General features: G+C 50.1%; 1 protein-coding gene and 1 long non-coding RNA gene across 3 annotated transcripts in view; one reads left to right on the forward strand and one right to left on the reverse strand.

Annotated features, from left to right (window-relative positions):
• The window catches only part of IGSF21 (immunoglobin superfamily member 21), a 270,471-nt gene extending 256,429 nt beyond the window's left edge, over positions 1 to 14,042 (forward strand). For both annotated transcript variants that reach the window (XM_002750355.7, XM_035307930.3), the window contains exons 6-10: positions 414 to 888; positions 11,971 to 12,056; positions 12,424 to 12,616; positions 12,989 to 13,027; positions 13,807 to 14,042. In XM_002750355.7, coding sequence (XP_002750401.4) covers positions 414 to 888; positions 11,971 to 12,056; positions 12,424 to 12,616; positions 12,989 to 13,027; positions 13,807 to 13,880 — 867 coding nt within the window. In that variant the 3' untranslated portion in view covers positions 13,881 to 14,042. The remainder of the gene's footprint in view (positions 1 to 413; positions 889 to 11,970; positions 12,057 to 12,423; positions 12,617 to 12,988; positions 13,028 to 13,806) is intronic.
• A 2,078-nt stretch (positions 14,043 to 16,120) lies between these two features.
• LOC118155351 (uncharacterized) lies at positions 16,121 to 24,683 on the reverse strand. Its single transcript, XR_004745751.3, has 3 exons — positions 24,300 to 24,683; positions 20,815 to 20,957; positions 16,121 to 20,713 (listed from the first exon to the last, which is right to left on the reverse strand). It is a non-coding gene; the product is annotated as an uncharacterized LOC118155351 (long non-coding RNA).
• Positions 24,684 to 24,951: the final 268 nt, after the last annotated feature.

Here is a 24,951-nt window from a genome sequence, read left to right on the forward strand (position 1 = left end):
GCCTTCCTCGAGTGGGCATGGACTACCCCCTTGGAGCCCAGGTGGCTGATGTGGTGTAGGGCAAGGTCCTCGTTTCTCACGGGGTTCCACAGAAGCATCCAAGAGCCGCATGAAGCAGGTGTCTTATTCATCTTGACAAGTGAGGAAACTGACACTCAAAAAGCCTTATCAGTTGGTAAATGAGGATTGGGCTAAGCCTCTGTCCCAGGGGCCTGCATGTGTTCCCATTGTACCACACTGGCTCATGGTTGTTGGGGGTGTTGGAAGGAAAGGAGTGGGGTGAAGGCGACTGTCTAGACTGCTATGCTCTGAAAGAACTGGTATCCTGTGCCCAGTTCATCAGAGAGCCCATTGGGAAGTTGAAGTTAGTAAGTAGCACAAAATCTTTCTCCACACCCTCCTTGCAATGACAGGTTTATTTCAAACGAGATGGGGAACCGATCGATGCCGTGCGCTTATCAGAGCTACCAGCTTCGAGCTCTGGCCCCCTCCAGGAGAGCAGGCCCTTCCGCAGCCTTCTGCACCGTGACCTGGACGACACCAAGATGCAGAAGTCACTGTCCCTCCTGGATGCCGAGAATCGGGGTGGGCGACCCTACACGGAGCACCCCTCCCGTGGCCTGACCCCAGATCCCAACATCCTCCTCCAGCCAACCACAGAGAACATACCAGAGACGGTCGTGAGCCGTGAGTTCCCCCGCTGGGTCCACAGCGCTGAGCCCATCTACTTCCTGCGCCACAGCCGCACCCCGGGCAGCGACGGCACTGTGGAAGTACGTGCCCTGCTCACCTGGACCCTCAACCCACAGATCGACAACGAGGCCCTCTTCAGCTGCGAGGTCAAGCACCCAGCGCTGTCAATGCCCATGCAGGCAGAGGTCACGCTGGGTAAGGCTTGGTGGGGGCCTTCTGTAGAGCCCTTGCAGACCTGGGTGTGGGGAGAGCCTGGGAATGGGGTTCCTGGGCTGAGGGTAGCCGTGGAGATGGGGAGAAGATGGAGCAACTGGAATCAGGATGAGCACAAAGGGTAGAATCAGGGTTCTTAGGAATGGGAGGTGCCCACAGGCCAAGGTAGTTTGCTGGGTTGAGCCAAGAACATGAGCGGTCAGAGGTGTTTGCTGGATAGGGTCAGGGACACAGGATATCAGAGGAGGTCAGGGGAGTTGCTGGATTAGGTCAGGAACATGAGAGGTCTGGGGATTTTTCTGGATGAATCAGGAACAAGAGATAGAGGAGATTTGCTGGGTTGGGTCAGGCACACGAGAGGTTGGGGAAGAGCAGGCGAGTTGCTGGGTTGGGTCAGGAACACGAGAGGTCAGGGAGTTTGCACAGTCAGGATAAAAATTTTGGAAAGTCAGAGAAATTTGCTGGATCGGTGTCCAAAACAGGAGGTTTTCTAGGTCAAAAATGGAACCAGGAAGTAGTAGGGAGGTTTGCTGGCTAAATGAAGAATACACAGGTCGGGTTTCTTCAGGAAGGGTCGCCGAATCAAGTCAGAAGCACAGAAGGTCAGCGTGAAGACCAGGGGAGGCCAAGATTTTTTGAGTCAGCCTGAAGAGCACAAGAGGTCAGGGGACATTTGTCGGGTCAAGGAGAGGAGCACTGAGGTCACAGCCTGCTCAGGAAAGTTTTCTCCATCATAGGTGGGAGCATGGGAGGTGACAGGAAGCTTTTCTGGATTGCGTATGAGCCCAGTGAGCTCAGAGGACATTGCTGCTCAAGGGTTGTGAACCTGGGAGGTTGCAAGCTTGCTAGATCAGGTTCAGGAATTCTGAAAGTCACAGAAAGCTTTGCCAGCTTGGGGTCAGGAACACATAGGACATGGGAGGATATCACTCTGGCTTACACTTTCAAGTACAATGAAAACCCTGTCGTCTGTGGGTGTGTGGGAGGCAGACAAGGAGGACACTGGGTGCACAGAGCCAGTTCAGCCATAGAACCCATTCCCTGTCCGTGATCTGCTCCTCTCCTTGCAGAGCCCCAGCCCAGGGATCCCCAAAGCAGTTCCCTGAGAACTCACTCCCTTCCGCCTTAAACTCCTCCTCCCAGCTGACTCGGGCAGGGAAAGGGAAGATGTGCGATCTTTTCTGGAAATATACAGGACTCATGTCCGGTTGCTTCATGGACGGAGTGGGCGAGGGCAGGGGATGGGCGCAAAGACCTGCACTTGTCCTTTCGCCTTTGTCCTTTGAACCTTGAGCTGCAGCCCCCAGCAGCTTTTCCCTGAGCCTGAGATGCCTGAGCTTGTCCCCCAAAACTCCCGTAGTGTTCAGGGGTGGCATGAAGCAGTCCACAGCCTCTAACCCAGGCCACTCATGACCAAGGACTGAGAGTAGTGACTGACAAGAATTGGGACTGTGGCTTGTGTGAGGTGTTCCAGAGGGCTTCTGTTTCAGCTGGACCACCAGAAAACTCAACACCTCCTCGGTATCAAATACCAAAGAAATGGATTTCTTGCACAGATAGTATGTACTGTGTGCCAGCGACATCTGCAAGGATTCTCATCCAGTCCTCACAGGCACAAGTTGACCATGTAGCCCCATTTTGCAGATGAGCAAAACTGAGGTTCACATTGATAGAGTCCCTTGCAATGTCATTAACCTTGTATGTAGCAGAGTTGATAGTATTGGTGCCTTCTTCACTCACTACCATGCCAATCACTGAGCTTACCAGCTCCAGGACTGGGTGCCTTGGCTGGTTATGGGACTAGTTTCCTGAAGACCCATTAAAATGGCCCTTTGATTTCTCTCTCTCTCTCTTTTTTTTGTTGTTGAGACAGTCTCACTCTGTCACACCCAGGCTGGAATGCAGTGGGTGATCTTGGCCCACTGCAACCTTAGCCTCCTGGGTTCAAGAGATTCACCCACCTCAGTCTCCCAGATATCTGGGATTACATGTGCCCATCACCATTCCAGCTAATTTTTTTTTTTTTTTGTATTTTTAGTAGAGATGGGGTTTCACCCTATTGGCCAGGCTGGTCTCAAACTCCCAACCTTAGATGATCTGCCCGCCTGGGTCTCCCAAAATGCTGGGGTTACAGGCATGAGCCTCTGCACTCAGCAGCCTTTTGATTTTCACAAGCCACCTGTCTCTACAGAAACTAATAATAAAGGCTAACATTTACTGAGCACCTACTATATGCCACAGACTATGGCTTCTCTCATATTAACCCCGTGAGGCAGGAACCATTTATCCCATATCACAGAGGAGGAAACTGAGGCTCAGGGAGCTGAAGTTGCCCAAGGTGAGTGGGGAGAATTCAAAGGCTCCAAAGTCTGCTCTATACGTCTCACTCTGCCTCATCACGGCATCCCTTTGTACAGGTGCCCACTCCCTGGGTGCTGTTTGCTCATCATTCCATAAAGATATCACAAGCCTCACTAATGGTCAGGCCCTGTGCTAGGTGCTAGGATCTTCTCAACCCAGAGCCTGCTCCAACCCCTCTCTTGGCCTTCCCACCTTGCCAGCCCTTCACCTCTCTCTCTGGACCCTCCATCCTTTCATGGCCTCTCCCTCCCCAGACAGAGCAGCCTTCACCCTTCACCCAGTTCAGTTGCTTCCCTTATGAAAGTCCCCTCCTGCCCCTCTTTGGAAGCTTCCAGCAGGATGGCACCCTTGCCCCACCCTACCAAGAACAAGAATGAGAAAGATGAAAGGCCGGATACAGACTTCAAGGCAGCTGGTGAGAAGTGGGCTTGTAGCTGACATGTCCTAGTGATGGGAGGGGGTGTGCTCCTGCTGGCCTGTGTGACCGCTACCACCAGCACCCCACACCACATTAAAGCACTTGCCTGCTGTATCTTTGATCCCAGGTCCTCCCTTCACTGGAGCCACCTCTGTGGGCATCCCCAGCCCCCATCATCAGAGCAAGGGAAAGAAGGGCCTACTCATAAGCAGTGGGCCCGGACAGGCAGGTCTGTGCACACTGGGAAAGTTGGGGCGTGGGAGACACAGGAAGGCCACCAAGGTGAAGGGCCCTCATTGGGTGGGTGAGTAAAGAGACACCTGGGCTGACTTCCTAGCTTCCCTTGACTGCTGCGTGAGAACTCAGACCTCTTAATGTCTCTGAGACTCCGTTTTCCGACCTGTTGAAGGGGGAGAATGGTAACTGCACAAATGGTTTGGGCATCTGCTCAGAGCCAGGCTCTCTGCAAGATGCTTTCCTCACCAGATCTCCCTGAAATCTGTAGTGAACCCATGAGGCCTCTGAAAGATGCTATCTTATTATTCCCATCTGAGAGATGAGGGACTCAGGCTTAGAGTAACCTTCCTGGCTGTCTGGCCCCAGAACCCACGTTCTTAACCACTGTGCTATACAGCCCACCTGTCAGGGCTGTGGTGAGGTGTCAGGTGTCAGGGCTGTGGTGAGGTGTCACTGAGCCAGGGGGTGTGACCAGTGGAGAGTGCCATGAGCCAGAGGGTCGTGAGGGTGTGCACCTTGCACAATCAGGGCACCCTGTACTCCGGTGAGACAGTGGGATAGATAAGATGACCTCAGGGCACAATAAGGATCATTCAGTAAGGATTTTGAAGATCAGGCCAACGAGGGTGGGGTGTGTCTCCCTGTAATGAGCCTTTGCTCCTGCTCTTCCCTTGCAGGAATGCCCTCCCCAGCTCACATGCCACCTCTCCAGGAAGACTTCTCTGACCCTCCCCCAACCTTCCAAGCTGTTTGTGCCTCTTCTGAGTTCCTGTCTCACCAGATTTGTACGTTTCTTGTGATCTGGACCACAGATGCCCAGGTGTCCTGGCACCCATCTCACTAAATGGCAGCTACATTCTTCCCATTGATCAAACCAGAAACCTTGCAGCCACCCACCTTTTCCACTCTTTTCTGCTATCCCACATGCAAGCCATCATTAAGCCCTGGCAGCTCGACCTCGGAATATATCCCAAACTGCCACTCCTCACAATCTCCTCTCTGAATACCCAACCCAAGACCATCAGTTCAAGCCCAGGTTATTAGAGCAGCCTTCAAAACTGGTCATTCTGCTTCGACTTTTGCCCTATTCTATTTCCTACCCTGATTGATCTACTTAAAATATAAATCAGATCATGACACCCACCCAAAACCTTCCCATGGTAGATAAATAGATTGATAAAACAGATCAGAGTCCAGAAATAGACTCACATACACAGAGTTCATTGATTTTTGCCAAAGACCCAAGGCCATTCAATGAGGAAAGAGTTCTCTTAACAAATGACCCTGAAACAAATGAATACACATAGGGAAAAATTGAACCTGGACCCCCTACCTCATACACACGTACAAAAATAATTTGAAATGAATCATAGATTTAAATGTAAAAGCCAGCATCATGAAGCCTCTTGAACAAAACACAGAAAAGTTCTTAATGGCTTACAAAGACACTTAGACTCCCACACAATAATAGTGGGAGACTTTAACACTCCACTGTCAATCTTAGATCAACAAGATAGAAAATTAACAAGGCTATCCAGGACTTGAACTCAGACCTAATAGACATTTACAGAACTCCCCACCCCAAATCCACAGCATACATTCTTCTCAGCAAAAAAAAAAAAGTGATCACAAAAAACGAAAAACTAAATGATAAATTGAAAATTGGTAAATTGGACTTAATCAAAAATTAACTCTTCTGCTTTTATGAAGGTATCCTTGAGAAAAATGAAAGGCACACTATAGAATGAGAGAAAGTACTCTCATACACGTATCTGACAGAGCATTTGTAACCAGAATATATAAAGAACCATGACAAATCAATAATGTGAGACTGCCCAATTTAAATATATATATATATATATATACAAATGGCTAATAAACATGTAAAATGCACACATTATTAGTTATTAGAGAAATGAAGATTCTGACCTCCGTGAAGATACCATTTCACATCCATTAGACTGGCTGAAATTTCAAAAACTGACACCACCAGATGTTGACGAGAATGTAGAACAATGAGAATTCTCATGCTTTGCTGGTCGGAGTATAAAATGATACTACTACTTTGGAAAGCTGGCAGTTTCTTACAAAAATAAAAATATTTCTGCTCTTATGACCCAACAATTTCACTGCTAGGTATTCACCCAAAAGAAATGAAAACATATGTCCACAGCAGCTTTTTTCATAACAACAGCGACAACAGAACTGTAAATAATCTAAATGTCCCTAACTAGAAAACTGAATAAACAAATTTGTACTATATTCATATAACAAAACACTTTTCATTGATACAAATGATGAACTTGTGATACCTGCATTAGCATGGATGGAGCTCAAAAACATGTTGATCAGGCTGGGTGCGGGGGCTCACACCTGCAATCCCAGAACTTTGAGAGGCTGAGGCAGGTGGATCACTTGAGACCAGGAGTTTGAGACCAGCCCGGCCAACATGGTGAAACCTCAGCTCTACTGAAAATACAAAAATTAGCTGGGTATGGTGGCTCATGCTCAGCTACTTGGGAGGCTGAGGCAAGGAGAATCCCTTGAACCTGGTAGGTGGAGGTTGCAGTGAACCAAGATTGTGCCACTGCACTCCAGTCTGGGCAAGAGAGTGAAATGCCATCTCAAAAAAAAAATTATGCTGATCAAAAGAAGTCAGGTGACAGAGTACTCACTATGTGGGCCAATTTATAGGAAATTCTAGAACAAAAAGTAGATCTCCATTGATAGAAATGGGAACAGTGTTTACCTATGAAGAATGGAAATTGACTGGAAGGAGGCCTCTGCTCAAGTCCTCTACTCAGAGGGTCCTTCCTTGAACACTCTATCTAAAACAGCCTCTTCCTCCTAGTTCCTTCAACCCCTTCTCTTGCTTTGTTTTCTTGCATAACTCATTTGCCACCTGCAGGTGTTTTCCATCTTTGTTTATTGTCTGAATCGCCCACAAAGTAAGGAATTGGGACTTGGATTTAGATATAATGGCAGTCAGGTGAACTGGCTTGAAAAATTCCTTCTTCATATATTTTTTAATTGTGATAGAATTTACCTTTTGGGAAATGCAAGTCCTTCAGTGCACAATCTGATGAATTTTAATAAATGTGAATGCTGGTATAACCACCATCCCAATCAAACTCTGGGCATTCTTATCACCCACTAGAATTTAAGCTGCACATGGGCAGGGTCTTTATCTGCCTAGTGCACACAGTACAGGGTTTGGAACAACCCCTAACATAGTTCTTAATAAAAACTGTTTAACAATTAATTAATTAATACTTTTCTAGGTTGAGAAGATTAAGTAAGGCTGTGCATACAAAGTGCTTATAGTGACAGTCAGAGAAAATATTCAGGAAATATAAGCTACTGTTGTGATTCATTATGCTATCCCCAACAGTGCCCTGGATAGTGACCACCACAAATTAGGTGTATAAATAAAGAATTAGATGGATAGAGCAAATGAATAAATGGCTGGGCGAGCAGATTGGTAGGTTTATGGGTAGGTGTGTGAATGGATTGGTGGATGTTTGAATAGATGAATGAATATAATGAATGCTAGGATGGATCAATGGATGGTTTTTATGGATGTTTTAATGAATGGATGGATGCTTGGATGGATGGATGGATGGATGGATGGATGGATGGATGGATGGTTGGACTGATGGATGGGTGATTGGATAGATGGATGGATGTCTGGATGGCTGTTTTGGATAGATGTTTGAAGGGATGGACTCAACAGATGGATGTTCAGATGGATGGATATTTGGATGGATGGATGGATTGATACATAAGTGTTTAGATGGATGTTTGGGTGGATGTATGGATGAATGTCTGGATGGATGGATGGATGGATAGATGGATGGATGGATGGATGGGTGGATGGATGTTTGGATGGATGGGTGGATGGATGGATGAATGTTTGGATGGATGGGTGGATGGATGAATAAATGGATGGATGGATAGGTGGGTGGGTGGGTGGATGGATGGATGGATGGATGGATGGATGGATGTTTGGATGGATGGGTGGGTGGATGAATGTTTGGATGGATGGGTGGATGGATGAATAAATGGATGGATGCATGGGTGGGTGAATGGATGGATGGATGTTTGGATGGATGGGTGGATGGATGGGTGGATGGATGGATGAATGGATGGCTGGATGGATGAGTGTTTAGATGGATGTTTGGATGGGTGGATGGATGGATGAATGGATGAATGTTTTTATGGATGTTTGTATGGATGGATGAATGAGTGTTTAGATGGATGGATGTCTGGATGGATGGATGGATGGGTGGATGGATGGGTGGATGGATGGACGGACGGATGGATGGATGGATGGATGGATGGATGGGTGGATGGATGGATGGATGGATGGTTGGATGGGTGTTTGGATGGATGGGTGGATGGATGGATGGATGGATGAGTGTTTAGATGGATGTTTGGATGGATGTCTGGATGGGTGGATGGATGGATGAATGGATGAATGTTTTTATGGATGTTTGTATGGATGGATGAATGAGTGTTTAGATGGATGGATGTCTGGATGGATGGATGGATGGGTGGATGGATGGGTGGATGGATGGATGGATGGATGGATGGATGGATGGATGGATGGATGGGTGGATGGATGGATGGATGGATGAATGGGTGAGCGATTGTCTTAGTAAACACCCAGAATTCCTGGGGGAAACCTAGAGGAGCTTTTCCTTGAGATTCCACAGTACTGCCCTTCCATCAGGATGCTCAGGAGAGGTAAGGAAGGCAGCTCAGCTTGTATAGCCAGGATCTTTTTCATTCCCTGAGCAGACAGACATCACTTTACCTTTCATGTTGCAGTCTTATCTCCCTCCTCCATTGTCATTTTCAAAGTGTTTCCTCGAGCAGGGTGGTAGTCTATTCTCCCCATTTACAGGTTAGAAAACTCAGGCTTAACAAGTTGAAATGACTCATCCAAGTCATGCAGTCAGAGAGTAGAGGGCTAAGCCTCAGTCCTGGGTCTCTGGACTCCTGCTTTTTCTCTATGTCCAGGGGTTGAGAGGCAGGAAAGCCCAGAGACTAAGAACGTTCCTTGGAGGCACTATCAGCTATTGAGTTCTAGAAGCAGGCAAGTGGGGCCAGAATTTCACTGTCTGGAGCTGCTAATGGGCCAGGCTCTGAGTGTCAGGAGCCTGAGGGTGGAAGGGAGGCCGAGAGCAGCTGGCTTGGCTTCCAGAAGCAACATCTCAATGCAGCCGTGAAGGAGGGAGTCAGGGGCCATCTGCTGCAAAGGCACTTGTCTGGTGGCAGCTGCCAGGATAGAGCTCAAAAGAAGTGAGAAAGGAGCAAACCACACTTCTGCCCACCCTCTGTGCCCCTCAGGGTCAGATGCACACAGGAGCCCAGGAGCTGGGGTTCCCTGGGTGGAAGAAGGCACCCATCTTTGTCTCCCCTCTTTCCCTGGGCTCTAAGCCTCCCTCTGAAGCCCTAAGTGCCATCACGTCTTGTTTCTGACACTTCCTTGCAGTGTGACCTTGGACAAGCCACCGCCCTCCTGGAGGCCTGATTCTATGGCCCCACAGTGGGTTTCATGTAACCTGCCTCATAAGTACCAGAATGGTGTGGCCGTCCTAAAATGGAGTCTAGCGCATGTTTGACACCTGATAAAAGTTGGCTCTTTCTTCCCTTAGAACCAGCAGGCCCTAAGGAAGGAGTAAGGCAGGCTCCTTAGAAAGTGGGGCACTGAGGAATATGACCTAGAAGGGAAAGGTGTCTGTCCTGCCCTCCAGGGCTCCAGCCTTTTCCAGGACCAGGATGTCCTTCACATCCTCTCCTGGCTGCAGCCACCAATGCCACCCCAGCAGCCCTTCAAGAAGAGAAAGAGCCACCAAAATTACCCAGGGCTAGACTGCCCTAGGCCTGGTTTCCCATCTGCAAATCCACATCCACTGCACTTGAGAGTTCGTTTTAAAAGCTAGAAAGTTGCATGGCCTCCCTGAGCCTTCATTTCCTTATGGCGACAATCTCAAAGGCTGGGAGGCGAAATGAGATCGCGCATATGGCACCTCATGTAGGTCCTGGCTCTTAGGACAAGTAAAACAAATGTTAACCATCAAACCTGCCAGTGCCTGACATTCCCAACAGCTCCATGTGTGAGGCAAGGGGTATCCTTGTTCCCATGGTACATTTGGGAAAGGTAGGGGAGCTACTCATCCAAGGGTGCACAGAACAGATTAGAACCCAGCTCTCAGGTCTGGCAGGCCAGTGGCCTTTTCCACACGACTGGCTGGCAGCTGCAGCTGCAGAAGCAGCTCTTGCCTTCCCAGCCATTCCCTCCCCTTGATGCAAGCCCCTCTCTTCCTGCAGATGCTTCCCTAGACCCATGTGGCACTTGAGATGTCTTGCTCATGGTTTAATTAATAGTCCTTTGGTTTCACTCTCAGAGAATGAAATTGTCAGTGCCCAGGAGACCACCCACATCTGCCAACTGCTCTGATTTCTGTTCTGAGAGCTTTGAGTCAGAAAGAGAGGCCCGAGGACCAGCAAAGACAGATGGGGGTGATCCCAAGGTAGCCCCAGGGCCTAAGGACAAAGCTTCTCCACCCTTAGATGTTTACACAGAGTAGCACAAAACATAGAGTACCAAACAAAACCTTCACCCCTTCCTCCGCCCTGGAAGCTCTATGGGACCTGTCTCCCAGCCCCATTCCCTCCCTGACCTGCCTCTGTCCCATGCCCTGGCTATTCCCTGTGCCTGGAATATGCCTCATGAGCTTCACAGCTCAGCTTAAATGTTGCCTCCTTGGAAAAGACACCCTGACCACCATCTGAGGATGTCACCCACCAACTCTGAGCCTCTCCCCTTGGTCTAATGATCTGCCAGATCTGCCTAGAGCACTGCCACTCTCATCCTGGTTTGCATTCGTGTTTGTTTTCTTATGAACAGTCACCCCTACTGACGTGGGAGCTCGTGGCAGCAGGCACTGGATCTTGTTCACCACCATATCCTCAGCTCTGCTCCCAATGGCTGTCTCCATAATTACTGAGGGAGTGAGTGAATGAATGAATGAATTGGGGAAAAGATTTCTGGCAAGAAGGTCAGGAAATGTGGGTAACAGGCTCTGTGAGTGACCTTGGATAAACCCCTACATTATCCTTGGAGCTCTGCTTCTCAGCTGAAATGAAGGGAACCGATCCAGTGATCCCTAGTGGCACCTCCATCCCTGCTATTCTCAGGTGTTGTTCAGAGGATAGTCACGCCCTTGAGAATCTTGGCTTTCAAGCTCAGAGATATAAAGAAAGGGACTGAATAAGAGGCGATACAAGGAAGAGAGGCAGGGAGGCTGGGGACAAGGAAGGAGGTGATCTTCCCACACCATGTCCATCCCTACTGAGAGGTTCTAGAGGAACCCCCCTGGGAAGATGAACTTGGTAGAAAGAGCACTGACTCAGGAGTGGGAGATCCTCAAGATGTGAACTTGGCTCTCCTCAAGATTCGACTTTGGGCAAATCACCTCATGACTCTCTGGGCCTCAGTTAACTCAACTGGACAATGAGGCTGATGACACCGGCAATGCACCTCCCAAGGGGGTAGATGGGTGGGAGTTAGGGGTACCTCAAATCTGGCCGCTGACACAGGCTGCTCCCCATCAGCAGCCTAGTAGCACCTGCCCCAGGTAAGTTTTCCTCCCTGACCCATGGTCCACGGGGCTTCTCTGATCTTGTTCGTTGTCACTGATCTTGTCCGTTGTCACTGATCTTGTCTGTTGTCGCACTGGCTTGTACTGGCCTGTTTTTTGTTTTTCTCCCCCAATGATGTGTGAACCCCATAAGGGCAGGAATTGTGCTCTATACACCATTGACTCCCCAGGTCCTAGACAGCATCTGATTCATTGCATGGGCTTACAGAATGTGTCTGAATGAATGCAGGTGTGAATGAATAAATGAATGAGCACACTGAGCTTCTAACAAAAGCAGCTGATCCAAAGGATGTTGATTGCTAGACTAGAACATTCTCTTCCATGTCCCCAGCCCCTTCTTTCCTTACTCTCTCTGATCTAGCCTTTCTCTCCCTACAGTTGCCCCTAAAGGACCCAAAATTGTGATGACACCCAGCAGAGCCCGGGTCGGGGACACAGTGAGGATTCTGGTCCACGGGTTTCAGGTCAGCTTCTCTCTGAGCATCTGGGAGAGTGGTGGGAGGTGGCAGAGGCACCGACCAAGCACCAACATCCCTGGCAGGCCTCTCTGACACCCTCCCTCCATCCCCAGTCACATCCAATGGGCTTCAGTTTCCCAAGAATCGGCTCCCATGAGGAATGGCAAAGAGGTATATGTGTGTTTCATTCCACCATCCAGAACCCAGAGTAAACCTAGATCTTCAACCAGGCATTGCCTTCAGTCCCAGACTCCTTCTCCTCCTGGAGTTCAGGACTGCCACTCCCAACCCATCAGATGAGAATGCTTACCCCTTGCTGCTCTGGCAGAATGGGTCCTCCTGTGACCTAACTCTCCCCTGCTCTGGCCAACAGAACGAAGTCTTCCCGGAGCCCATGTTCACGTGGACACGGGTTGGGAGCCGCCTCCTTGACGGCAGCGCTGAGTTTGATGGGAAGGAGCTGGTGCTGGAGCGGGTTCCCGCAGAGCTCAATGGCTCCATGTATCGCTGCACTGCCCAGAACCCGCTGGGCTCCACCGACACGCACACCCGGCTCATCGTGTTTGGTAAGGCGTGCTCAACCAGGGGCTGGCTGGGAGAACAACCACAGGAACGGGCCCTGGCTGGGAGGTGTCCCCAGTAGGAGGAAGCAGCAAGGGCTCAGATCCCCTCAATTTGCCTTGAGAGGCAGAGTCATTCAGTGGTTAAAACTATAACAGCTTCGGAGTCAGAGAGAACCTTGGGCAAACTGCCTGACCTCTCTCACTTTCTCCATCTGCAAACTGGGGCTGATACGATCCAGCGCCCAGGGAGGTTATGTGGCTGCCCTGAGACAGTGCATGTGATACCTCTCAGCAGGTGCTGGGTAAAGGGCCACTCCTTCCCTGAGCTCTGAATGCTGTCTACTCTTTGGTCCTCTTTCTGTTTCTCTCCAACAGAAAACCCAAATATCCCAAGAGGAACGGAGGACTCCAATGGTGAGTGTCCATGCTCAGGACATCTTGCTTAAAAGGGAGTGGGTTTTGAGTCACCAGAAAGCTCTGGTTCCCCAAACTGCCCATATGCATACCCTTGCCACTCCCTGATACCTCTGGCATGTCATTGCCCTCTAGTAGGGCAGAGTCAGGGTCCAAATTGGGCAGAGGTGGAGACTGAGGCAGTAAAGGGGGACTCAGCGTGCCAAAGCAGCCAACTGAGATTTCTGGGGCTGACTGTGCCCCATCTCACTGTCCATGGCATCTCTAGCTCTCTTAACTCAGAGCTCAGCTGCCCTGATCTCAGAAGGGCGTGTCCAGCCCGGACCATGGGGCTGTGTTCTGAGGTTGTGGATGACTTCATAGGGCCGTTGGGACCATCGACAGATGTCTCGGTGCAGACCCTTTATATTGTCCTCCCTTGGGCTGCCCCACTCCCCAACCTGCTCTAACATTCATCCCAAGGGGCCCAGACAGTGCTTCCAGGCCTGCCGCCCCCTCCCTACATGAAACCAATCTCACAGTTCACAATGGAGGCTCCCACTCCTGGTCCTCACTGGTCTATCCTCATGGCCCCTAGGAAGTCTGACCAGAGTCTCGCAAGCCTGGGAGTGAGGGAAGGGATCATAGACAGTTAGGTGGCCAGGTGGCAGATCTGGGCCTTGAACCCAGTTTGCCCAGATGCTGAAGTCTGGCATTTTTGCTGGGGACCTGGAGGCTCTGCTGTTCTTGAACAGGGTTGGGTCTGCAGGCTCTGACCCCTTTCCTGCCTTCTGGCACAGGTTCCATGTCCGGCCCTGCTGGCGCCCAGCTTACCTTGGTGCTCGCCCTGACAGTGATTCTGGAGCTGACGTGAAGGCACCTGCCCCAGCCACTCCATCAGGCACTGACATCTCTGCGACCGGTTTTCATTTCTTTTCTAAACTATTTCCAGTCTTGTTCTTAGTCTCTTTCCATCTGTGTCTTGGCTTCTTCAGTCGGTTTAATTAAAACAAACAGAACAATTTTCCCCACCTTAGTTTGTGGCTCTGCATTCTTTATTTGTTCAGTAGCAGCAACGGGGTCCCTCCTCCTGGCATCCAGTGCGGGACAGGCACCAAGGGGAAATGGTAAGGGAGATGGAAGGCATGCCCTTCCCAAATGAACGTGGACGTGGGGCTCACTGTCTCACTCAAGTCCTAGTTACCAAGTGTGGAATGTGGCCAGAGACTTGGGAAATCCAAGCTTCCTCAGGGCTGTGTAATAGTCAACTATTGCCATAATAATACTGTGTAACAAACCAACCCAAACCTCAAGGCATGCAACAGCAAGCACTTGTGATTATGTTCACATTCAGGTTGAAGTGGTTCAGCTGATCTAGTCTGGGCTCAGCTGGTCAATTCTGCTTCAGGCAGCAGGTCAACTGGGCTGGACTCCAAGCTGTGGGTTGAGTTCAGGCCTCCTCCATGGGTTGGTTTGTTCCACGGGTGTTTGTCTGGGGCCCACACTAAAAGGGAAGTGACTACCTAAAATTTGATCCTCTTATGGTAGATCATCAGTGTTCAAGAAGAAACTCAAACTGTTCAAGCACATTGAAGGCCTCCGCCTGTGTTATGTCCATGAACACTTCTTTAGCCAAAGCAAGTCACGTGGCCAAGGCTGACATCAGTCAAGTTCACATACATGTCAGTGGTAGAGTTTTCTCAGAACTTCCTACTGAACCACTACAAGATTCATCATGCCATTCAGCCATTAACTTGGAGAGAAGGACTTGGAGTCTTTGGAGAGGGGTGGGGTTCACCTCTCTGAGCCATGGTCAAGACTTGGGATTCACCAAGAAGAGCCCATGGAAGACGGGCATCGGTCTGGAGAGGACAGACCCTGCTGCAGTAACACATTGATCCCAGAGTCTTACTGCCTTAATACAATTGATGTGGTTTGAACCCGTGTCTCCACTGAATTTCATGGTGAAATATAATCCCGAGTGTTGGAAGTGGGCAGATCCCTCATGAATGGCATCCCCTTGGTGATGAGTGAGTGAGTTCCGGTGAGATCTGGTTGTTTAAAAGTGTGTAGCCCCTCCCCACTCCCCACTGACTCTCTCTCTTGCTCCTGCTTTTGCCGTGTGACATGACCGTTCCTGCTTTCCTTCCTGCCACAAGTAAAAGCTCCCTGAGGCCTCCCCAGAAGCCAAGCAGATGCTGGCACCATGCTTCCTGTACAGACTGCAGAACCATGAGACGATTACACCCCTTTCCTTTACAAATTACCCAGTCTCAGGAATTTCTTGATAGCAATGCAAGAACAGCCTAACACAACAATAAATATTTATTTGGGGCTCATGAGAAGCCCAGGCAGGTTAAGCAGATTGGTTCCATCTTGTCGCTACATCACACGGAGCATGTGGCTTCCAGAATTTCCAGGGGAGAGAAAGAGAGGGCTGTGGTAGGCAGAATAATGCCCTTTCACCAAAGATGTCCATATCCTAATCCCTAGAACCTGTGGATATGTTACCTTCTATGGCAAAAGGGATTTTGCCCGTGTGATCAAATTAAGCATCTAGAGATGCAAATATCAGCCTGGTTTATCCAGGTGGGCTCAATCATCTTTATAAGAGGGAGGCAAGAAGGTAAAAGGCAGTAGAAGGAGATGTGATGGTAGCAGCAAGAGATGGGAGTCATGCAAGGAAGGGGCCAGAAGCCAAGGAATGCAGGCAGGCTCTAGAAGCCAAATGGGGTAAGCAAACAGATTTTCCCCCTTGAGTTTCCAGAAGAAACTGGCCCGGCCAACGTGTTTGGCCCATGAGACTCATTTCAGACTTCTGACTTCAGAACTCTAAGAGAATAAATTTGCTATATTCTTTTAAGCCACGAAGTTTGTGGCAGTTTGTTACAGCAGCAATTAGGAAACTAATACAATCACACAGAATGTGATTAAGGCCCAGGCCTAATAGAGGACAAATCACCCCTGTCCATACCCCATTGGCCAGGAGTAGTCATATGGCCCAATCTGACTGCAAAGGAGGCTGGGAAATGCAGTTTTGTTGTGTGCCAGGGAAAGGAAATAGAGTGGTGACCTCAGAGCACTGCATCTGCCACAGAGAAGCTGGGACCCATTTAATGATTCATTTCCATGGAATAAAATGAACGGAAATTATTCATTCATTTATTTCATCCATGGAAATGAATGTATTCCACCCAGGCCTGATTGGCCAGAGGAGGGAGGGCTGGGAGGCTCTATCACCCACCAGGAATGGTTCTCATCACCTCTACTTATGAATGCCCTGGGCTTCTCCTCCCTCTCCAACCAGGGGAGATATCACCGAGTCATCTGTGCCTCTCCCAGACAGTGCAGACGTCATAAGGAATCGGGGCTATGCCTACAAAAACTCCAGGTGCCAGACACGCCAAGCTGGGAATTAAGCATTGGCTCTATCCCCTTGTGGTTATCACAGCCCATTTGGCCCTGGTCAAGTCAGGTCCTGAATGACCATTTCAATTCATTTCCATATTGGCTTTCAAATTTCTGACTCCCTAACTTTTCCTTGGAATTCTAGACTCAGATGTCCAACTTTATAATATTGTCCCCCTACCTCACTGGACATCAAATATGCATTTCCAACCTCACGTGGCCAAAACCCAGTTTTTGGTTCTCCCTTCCAAAACATGCTCCTTCTCCAGCATTCCCATTCTCTAGAAATAGTACCATCAGCCCAGTTGCTTGGGTCAAACATTTCACTGCTATCTTTCATTCATCTTTTTATCTCATTCCTCCACATCCAACCCAGCAGCTTGTTGGCTTTCCTCTCAAAACTCGTCCAGAATTTACCCACTTTTCTTTTTCTCCACTGCCATCAACCTAGACAAAGCTTCCTCTTTCCTGGAAAACTGCCTCAGCCTCCAATCTGGTCTTCAGATTTCCTCCTCCACCCCCAGTCTAGCCCCTGCATAGCCAACAGTGGAAACCTCTTAAATCTGTCATGCCACAACACCCTCCTCAGATCCCTGGCTTCTCATCACACAGAAAACAAAACCGAGCTCTTTCCAAGGTGACCAGGATATGCTCTGCTCTGCCTGACCCTCTAAGGTTGTCTCATCCCCATTCCCTCTCTCCTGTTGCTTCACTTACACTCATCTTTCCATTCATTGAATTTTTCACATCCTCTCCTGCTTTAAGGCCTTCGTTCTGCTTTTCCCTTCCCCCTGGAATTCTCTTCTCTGCAGAGCTGGCTCCTCCATGCCATTTGGATGGCAGCTTAACTCCCACAGCCTCACAGAGACCCACCTGACCACCACACCGCTCTCCATGGCGCCACCCTTGATTTAATTCCCTGCAAGGCATGCCTCATTACCCTATGCTTTTCCTACATACTTATGTATTTATTGGCAGTCTTCCCCTACCCTGAGCCAGAATGTTAGCCCCATGAGCACAGGGACCACGTCTGTATTGTGCACTGTTGCATCCTCACACTTAGATCAGGGCCTGGCACATGGCTCAATAACTCATTATTGAGTTGAGTGAATGAAGGACAAATGAATGAATCAGCACCTCCCAAGGACCTACTATGAGCCAAGCACTGTGCTAGACACCAGGCTACAGAGATGAGCAAGAACACTCTGCTTTCAAGGAGCTCACAGTCCTGGAAGGGGAAAGCATTTACCCAGCTAAACAATGGAAGTCAAACTGTGATGATCACTCAGCACCAGCACCTGCCCAGGACGCTGAAGCATCCATGTGAGAGGGATGAATCAGAGGAGACCAGAGAGAACAGATGACTTACGAGCAGAACTTTGAAGGAAACATAGAAGTTGCCCAGGCAGAAAACGAAGGAGAATATTCTAGACAGGAGAACAGCATGAGCAAAGGCTTAGCATTAGGATGATTTAGTGTACATTTTGGGAAAAGATAGTTACATCAGCGCTTCCAAAAGCACATTAATTCACTCAACAGATATTTACTAATCACTTACCAGGAGTCAAGTAGTGTGATGAATGCTGCCGATTAAATAGGAACACTGTCTCATCACTCTTGGGTCAACTACCTATTGCCACAATAATGCTGTGTAACAAACATCCCCAACATGTGGTGGCTTAAAGTAACAGCTGTTTATTATGTCTCATTAGGTGATAGGCTGCTGATCTGGGCCAGGTTTGGCTGATCTAGGCTGGGCTTATTTTTGTATCCTCAGTCAAGTGGAGGCGAGCTGGTGGCCAGCTGGTCTAGGGTGGCCTTGGCTGGGACAACTCAGTTTTGCTCCATGGAGGCTCTCTCTCTCATCCCCTGCCAAGAGAGCCCAGTGAAGGCAGAGAAGCAAGAGAGAGCGTGCCAAAGCACACAGGCCTCTGGTGGTCTAAAGGAACCTGGACACTGGCAATTCTGCTACATTTTGTTGGCTTATGCAGTCTTAAAGCCAGCTCAGATTTAAGGGATGGAGACACAGATTCCACATTTTAATGGGAGAAGCTGAAAAGTCACATTTATAGTGTGCAATAACAGGGAGGGAAGTGAAATTAGAGCCATTTTTGCAATCTGCAACGACCCTATATTCTAAAATTGATGTTCAAGAATCTTGGTTTCCCATGAACCATATTGCATACTCTCATTTAAGCTAGGAAGCTCAAGTGCCTCCTAGCAGCAATTTCTCTTTCAAAAATAACATGGCTGGGCATGGTGGGTCAGGCCTATAATCCTAGCACTCTGGAAGGCCAAGGCAGACAGATTGCTTGAGCTCAGGAATTCAAGATCAGCCTGGGCAACAAGGTGGGACCCCTTCTCTACAAAAAAATCCAAAAATTAGCCAGGCATGGCAGCATGCATCTGTAGTCTCAGCTACTCAGGAGACTGAGGTAGGAGGATTGCTTGAGCCCAGGAAGTTGAGGCTGCAGTGAGCCATGATCACACTACTGCACTCCAGCCTGGGCAACAGAGTGAGACCCTATCTCAAAAATAATAATAATAATACACATACACACAAACACCCTGTAACAAAAATATAACAAATTATTTGTTTATTCAGTAAATATTTGTATGTCCACATTTTACAAGCTGGTAGCAAGACAGAAGTAGATGACTTTCCATTGCTGAAGGCTCTCAGATCATCATCAGTGTATAAACAGCCAGGCTGCATTAGCACCCAACAACCACAGAGTACCCCCTGCCTCCTCTGTCTACTTCCTTTTTCCCCAAAGCCTTGCTCTGTCTCATGGGAACCACCTGCCCCCTCACTGCCTGCTAGCATTTCTACATAAGCCTCTGCTGCACAATACCTTTGCCTGTTTTCTGGAAGAAATATTTAAAAAAGAAAGCTGTGTTCCCACTCTTTGTCTTCATAGAGGGAAGCCCATATAGGCATGAAATTGGAATTGCCTTGCTCTGTTCCCAGCATGGTCACTGGGCTCCACTGACCCCTGAGGTGCATTAATGTCTCAGCAGCAAGTAGTGGATGAACCACACAAAGTGGCAGGGGACACGCCCGAAGAGAGCCAGCTGAGAGGCGCAGGGCTACAGGGGTGGGGCAGCTGCCTGCTTTGCGTTTTGAATTTGAGGACTTTGAGCCCTGAGCAGGCTGAGAGAGTAGCTTATTCAACCTGAAATTGAGAGGTGGGACGGCAGGAGGGGCAAAACAGAGCCCATCCCGAGAGGGGAGAGCTCATTTATTCATCCACCTGCTCATTCCCTCATTGGGCAAACCTGGAGCATCACCCTGGACAGGCCCTATGCCAGGCACGGAAAGGATAAGACAAGCAGGCCAGGCCTTGCCCTCAAAAAGCTCCTATCCATCAGGAATGACAGACAGACCTAGAGGAGAAAAGACTGCAATTCCACGTGATAAATATCGGAATAAAAGTATGAAGAGGATGCAATATGGACACAGAAAGGGTGAAAGGCTGTTCTGCCTGAGGACATCAGGGGAGGCTTCTAGGATGTGGTGGCATTGCAGCTAGGCCTTGAAGGATAAGAGGGAGCCTCAAAGTCAACTCTGCCACCATCACAGTTCGGGCCCAGGTTAGTTCAGGTGCCTCAGCAATCTCTCAGACACCAGCCCAAATGCTGCAGGTCACTAGGAGGAAAAGGGGCCAAGGTTCTGGTGAGGTTTGCATTGTTATCTGAGCACATCTCATCTTTAAAAAGGTAGACTGGCCAGACACATGGCTGCTGGGCCTGGCCAGACCCCCAAGTTTCCATCCTTTGGAAATGCTGCCTCTGCCCATTGCTCTTCCCAGTCGTGAGTCCTAGTCACCATCCACCGTCTGTAGATTTCCCCTGGGGTACTGTGGCTGTGCAGAGGCCCCCTGGGCTGGTCATCTGCCCCTTGGGATGGCCCAAGGTGCCCACTGATATCTGCTGGCTGCAGGTGTGCCCAGCTGCCCAGGTAGATGCGGAGATACCTGCTGGGGCTCGAGGGGGCCACTGTCACCAACACCCACTGCAGCAGCCCAGGAATCAGCCCCCACCTCCTGGGCAATCAGCCCTGAGAGTTCGGCTCATCAGCAAGAAGTGTCCACAGCTGCTACTTAGCATGCTTGTGTGTGGTGGCTCTAAGATGGGCCCATCTTTCCTCTGGCCTGGGCTCTTCAAGGGTGAACATCTGGGGTCCTCCCCATCACTCTGGACACAGGAGGTCGGGAAGCCACGCCCCTCATCCTGTTGCTGCCCCTTCCAGGGAGGAGGGCTGGCGCTGGCTCTGTGCTGGTCCATTTGCCCAGGAGCCTGGGAGAGAAGCAAAGTCTACAGTCGCATCTTTTCCACAGCCTTGGGGCACTGTGTTTCTGGGGCCCAAGGGGAGTCACTTGCTGCTCTGGCCCTCTCACCTCTGCAGACTGGAGACCTTTATTCCTCTTGCTTACACCCTGGCCTGGGCTCTTGGCCAAGCAGGAGAGGATCTGGAGGCCTTGTCCCTGAGAGGTGACTGTGACCCAGCAGCCAGCTCCATCTTGGGCCATGGTTCCCTTTTCTGCAGGGAGACACAGGGCAGTGAACTGTGGCTCCTATGCAACAGGCCCTGGCTGCCCTCACAAGACAGTGACACAGGGTTTTCAGATTTACTATCCTGACCTCAAAAAAGCTATAGGTTTTATTAAATGCACACGTGTAAACAAAGCTGAGAAAACAAAAACAAGGACCCCTGGGCTCTACTCTTGCCCACGGGAGGCAGCAGCCCCAGAGAGACCCCCAAATGTGAACTTGCACCTTTCTGGGACAGAGGCAGGGAGGAGGGTGGGCCGGGGTCAGTGGCTGACTCCCTCCAAAGCACTGCAGTGTCTATGAAAATGAAAGCCAGAGGCAAGGAGAAGATAATGATGAGAAGGAGAATCAGAGGGAGAGGAGGGGAAGGAGGAGCCTGGACAGAGGGAAAGGGAGGGGGAGGGGAGCTGAGAAAGAGGATGCGAGGAGAGGTCGGGGAGCGGAGGGAGAGAGAAGAGGGGTGGTCAGCCACGGGAGGCTCAGAGATCCAGGGAGATGGGAGGCTTCTCCAAGGATGTGGAGATTGGATGGAAGGGGCAGAGAAGGGGAGTCACTTGGGGGAGGGGTTCTGAAAAAAGCAGAAAGAGGCAAAGGCCAGCAATGAATGAGGCAGAGAGAAAATTAGAGAAGCAGGAAGTGAACAGAAATGAGGCAGAGATAGAGAGACAGAGAAACTCAGAGACAGTGACAGAGACAGAGGACATACAGAGACACACAGAGACAGAGGGGGACAGAGTACAGAGGACATAAAGAGATAGGGACAGAGACACACACAGAGACAGAGATGCTCAGAGATGGAGTGACAGAGGACATACAGAGACAGAGAGAGACATAGTATAGAGACAGAGGGGACAGAGTACAGAGGACATACAGAGAGAGAGGGACAGAGACAGAGAAACAGAGACACAGAGACAGAGACACGCAGAGTGCAGAGAGAAACAGAGAGAAGAGGGGAAGAGAGGTCAGAGCGAGAGTGGGGGAGCAAGTCTGGAAGCAGAGACAAAGGCAGTGAGAGGAGAGAGACAGTGAGGAGAAAGAGACCGGTCCTTGAACCCCGCCCTGGAGCCACAGACCAGGCCAGAGTGGGGAAGTTTTCCAAAAAGCATTTAAGCTGTGGCATCAGTGATTACGCCCTTAGCCTCCTCCAGGGAATGACAGTCAGGAGTGATGGGTGGAAGGAAATAGATGTGCAAAATGCATGCCTTTTTTCAAGTGGGGCGACAGGCCTAAATGTCAGCAGGCACTGTGGAGCCTGGCCGCTGGCTGCACCTGACCTTGGGGCTCGGCTTCCATAGCCGCTTCCCCTGTACCATCCTCTGCTCTTCCCCCTCTTTCCTCCCATCCTATCCCAGCAGCTGCCAGCTCACAAGGGGCCCTGGTAGTCCCCAGCCCCGGGCCTCATACCCTCCTGCCTCTTTCACCATTGGGCCTGAAGTTCCCAGAGCCACAGACGAAAGCTCCTTACAGCAGTCTTTCTCTAAACTGCTTCTCCCTCCAGCCTCCCAAAGTCAACCTCCTCCAGGGACCTTCTTTTTCTGGCCACAGGAAAAGCCCTTCCTGAAATCCTTTAAAGCCTAGGCTGAGGGAACGGGGCTTCTGCTTTAAGAGGAGCATGGCAGAGCGATCACACATGGGGACCCATGGCAGAGTGATCACGTGTGCGTCTGAAGGCACTGTCAGCTCTGTCACTCAACGTTTCCATGACTTCAGCACTTCACTAACTTCCCCGTGCCTCTATTTCCTCTTCTGTAAAATGGGGACACTGAGGTCCATGGCATTCACCTTGGAGAATTAAATAAATGAAGATGTGGAATGTTCTTAGAACAGTGCCTGGCACATGTAAGCGTTCAGTAAGTGTGAGCTATCGTCATCGATATCGTACAATAGGGCGAAGGGGGCGAAAGCCTCAGAGTCACAGAAGATGCTGGGAAGCAAAGTGGAGCAAGGATGTTCCAGATCCTCCCACTCAGTGCGCAGTCCCGGGACCGGCAGTGGCCTCATTCCCTGGGAGCCTGATCAAAATGCAGGACCTCAGGCGCCACCCTGGACCTGCTGAAACAGAAGCTGCCTCTTCACAAGGGCTCACTCGAGTTGGAGAAGTCTGCTCCTGGCCTGGGGAGCCCAGTTAGAAGCTTACTTAAGTGGTTAGGGTGAGAGACGCTGTCAAGGTCAGCGGTGGCTGGACGGGGAGGGCCCTAGGGTGCACCAGCCCTGACCTGTCTGCTGCACGCTGTGCTGGGGCTTTATTCTGCAGAACGTCCCTGCTCCCCCTTCTCCAACTGTGGAGGGTAATGCTCAGAGAGGCTAAGTGACTCTCCCCGGCACAGATACCCACTGTGTGCCAGGACAGATTCCAGCGAGCAGGGCTGCCAGACAATGGGGCTGGAGGAAGGCAGCTTCAGAGGGAAGCTCCCAGCCCTCTGGGAATGGAAGTTGTGTGATCGTGGAGGTGATAAGAAGCCAGAGCCCTGGGCCTGCACAGAGAGATGGGATAAAGAACCAGAAATGGGGCGAGGCTAGTGGCTCATGCCTGTCATCTCAACACTTTGGGAGGCCGAAGTGGGTGGATCATTTGAGGTCAAGAGTTGAAGACCAGCCTGGCCAACTTGGTGAAGCCCGTCTGTACTAAAAATGTAAAAATTAGCTGGATGTGGTAGCAGCCTTCTGTAGTCCCAGCTACTCAGGAGGCCGAGACAGAAGAATTGCTTGAACCGGGGAGGTGGAGGTTGCAGTGAGCCAAGATCATGCCACTGCACTCCAGCCTGGGTGACAGAGTCTCAAAAAAAGAAAAGAAAAGAACTAGGAGTGGGAACACAGGGGAATGGTGGTGATTAGTTGGAGTCTGGACAAGCCAATCTCAAGGGGAAGAAGGGACATTCCACGCCATTGTCCAGCAGGCCAGGAGCTTAAGAGGGAAGACAATTTGGGATCATCTGCCTTGAAAACAAGAATTCATATTTGTTAAGCATCAGCCATTGGCCAGGCACTTTGCCTAACTGCCTGTAAAAACAGATGGCCCCTACCCTGAAGGTGAGCAGGTGGAGGCTCCCAGAGGGAAGTCATTTGCTTAAGACCACACCGCCTACAACACAGTGCTGCGGTCAGCACCTCCCATCCGCCTAGACGAAGAACCCACACTCTTTCCCACTGCACCGAACACACGTAACCTGATGTTCGAGTGGCTGAGGGTCTTAGTTACGGTTCCTCCTAAGGTAGACCCTGAGATAGGGATCTGGGTGCAAATGGTTCATTTGGGAGGAGATCCAGGAAGCACAGTGACACAGGCAAAAGGGTAGAGGAAGGAAGAAAGCTCACACGGGGTGTGCCTGACCTGGGCAAAGGGATCCTCGAGATTCTGCATTGCATACACCTCAGACTGGCACCACTAAGGAACCAGGAAGCTGGAATCACTGCAGCATTAATTCCCCTGCCTGCAACCAAACAGAGAAAGTCCCTGGGAGAGAGCCACAGCATGGTAAACTGCAGGAGACCCTTAGTGGGCTTTGAGGACGGAGGTGGGGCAGGGACAGCCTCTGCTAGACTGAGTCTTTAAGCCTCCTAGGCAGCCATTTCCCCCTTGGAAATCCCGAGGTGAGAGAGAGAAAGATCTTGGAGTAGAGGGATGGGGCCAACACTGCCCACAGACTGGCACCATGGTCCGATGTTGAAATTCTAACCCTCGAGGTGATGGGATTAGGAGGCGGGACCCTTGGGAGGTGATTAGATCATGGAGGCAGAGCTATCATACGTGGGATTAGCGCCCTCACAAAAAACGTTCCAGAGAGGTCCTTTGCCCCTTCTGCCATGTGAGGTTACCTTGAAAAGACATCTAGGAAGTGGACCCTCACCAGACACTAAATCTGCCATTGCCTTCAGAACCATGAGAAATAGATTCCTGCTGTCGCCCAGTTTATGGTATTTTGTTATAGTGGCCTGAACAGAACCGCTGTGCAGGAAGAGAAGCAAAAACAGAGACCATTCAG

This window comes from Callithrix jacchus, chromosome 7 (genome assembly GCF_049354715.1).
Source record: "Callithrix jacchus isolate 240 chromosome 7, calJac240_pri, whole genome shotgun sequence".
Taxonomy (NCBI): Eukaryota; Metazoa; Chordata; class Mammalia; order Primates; family Cebidae; genus Callithrix; species Callithrix jacchus.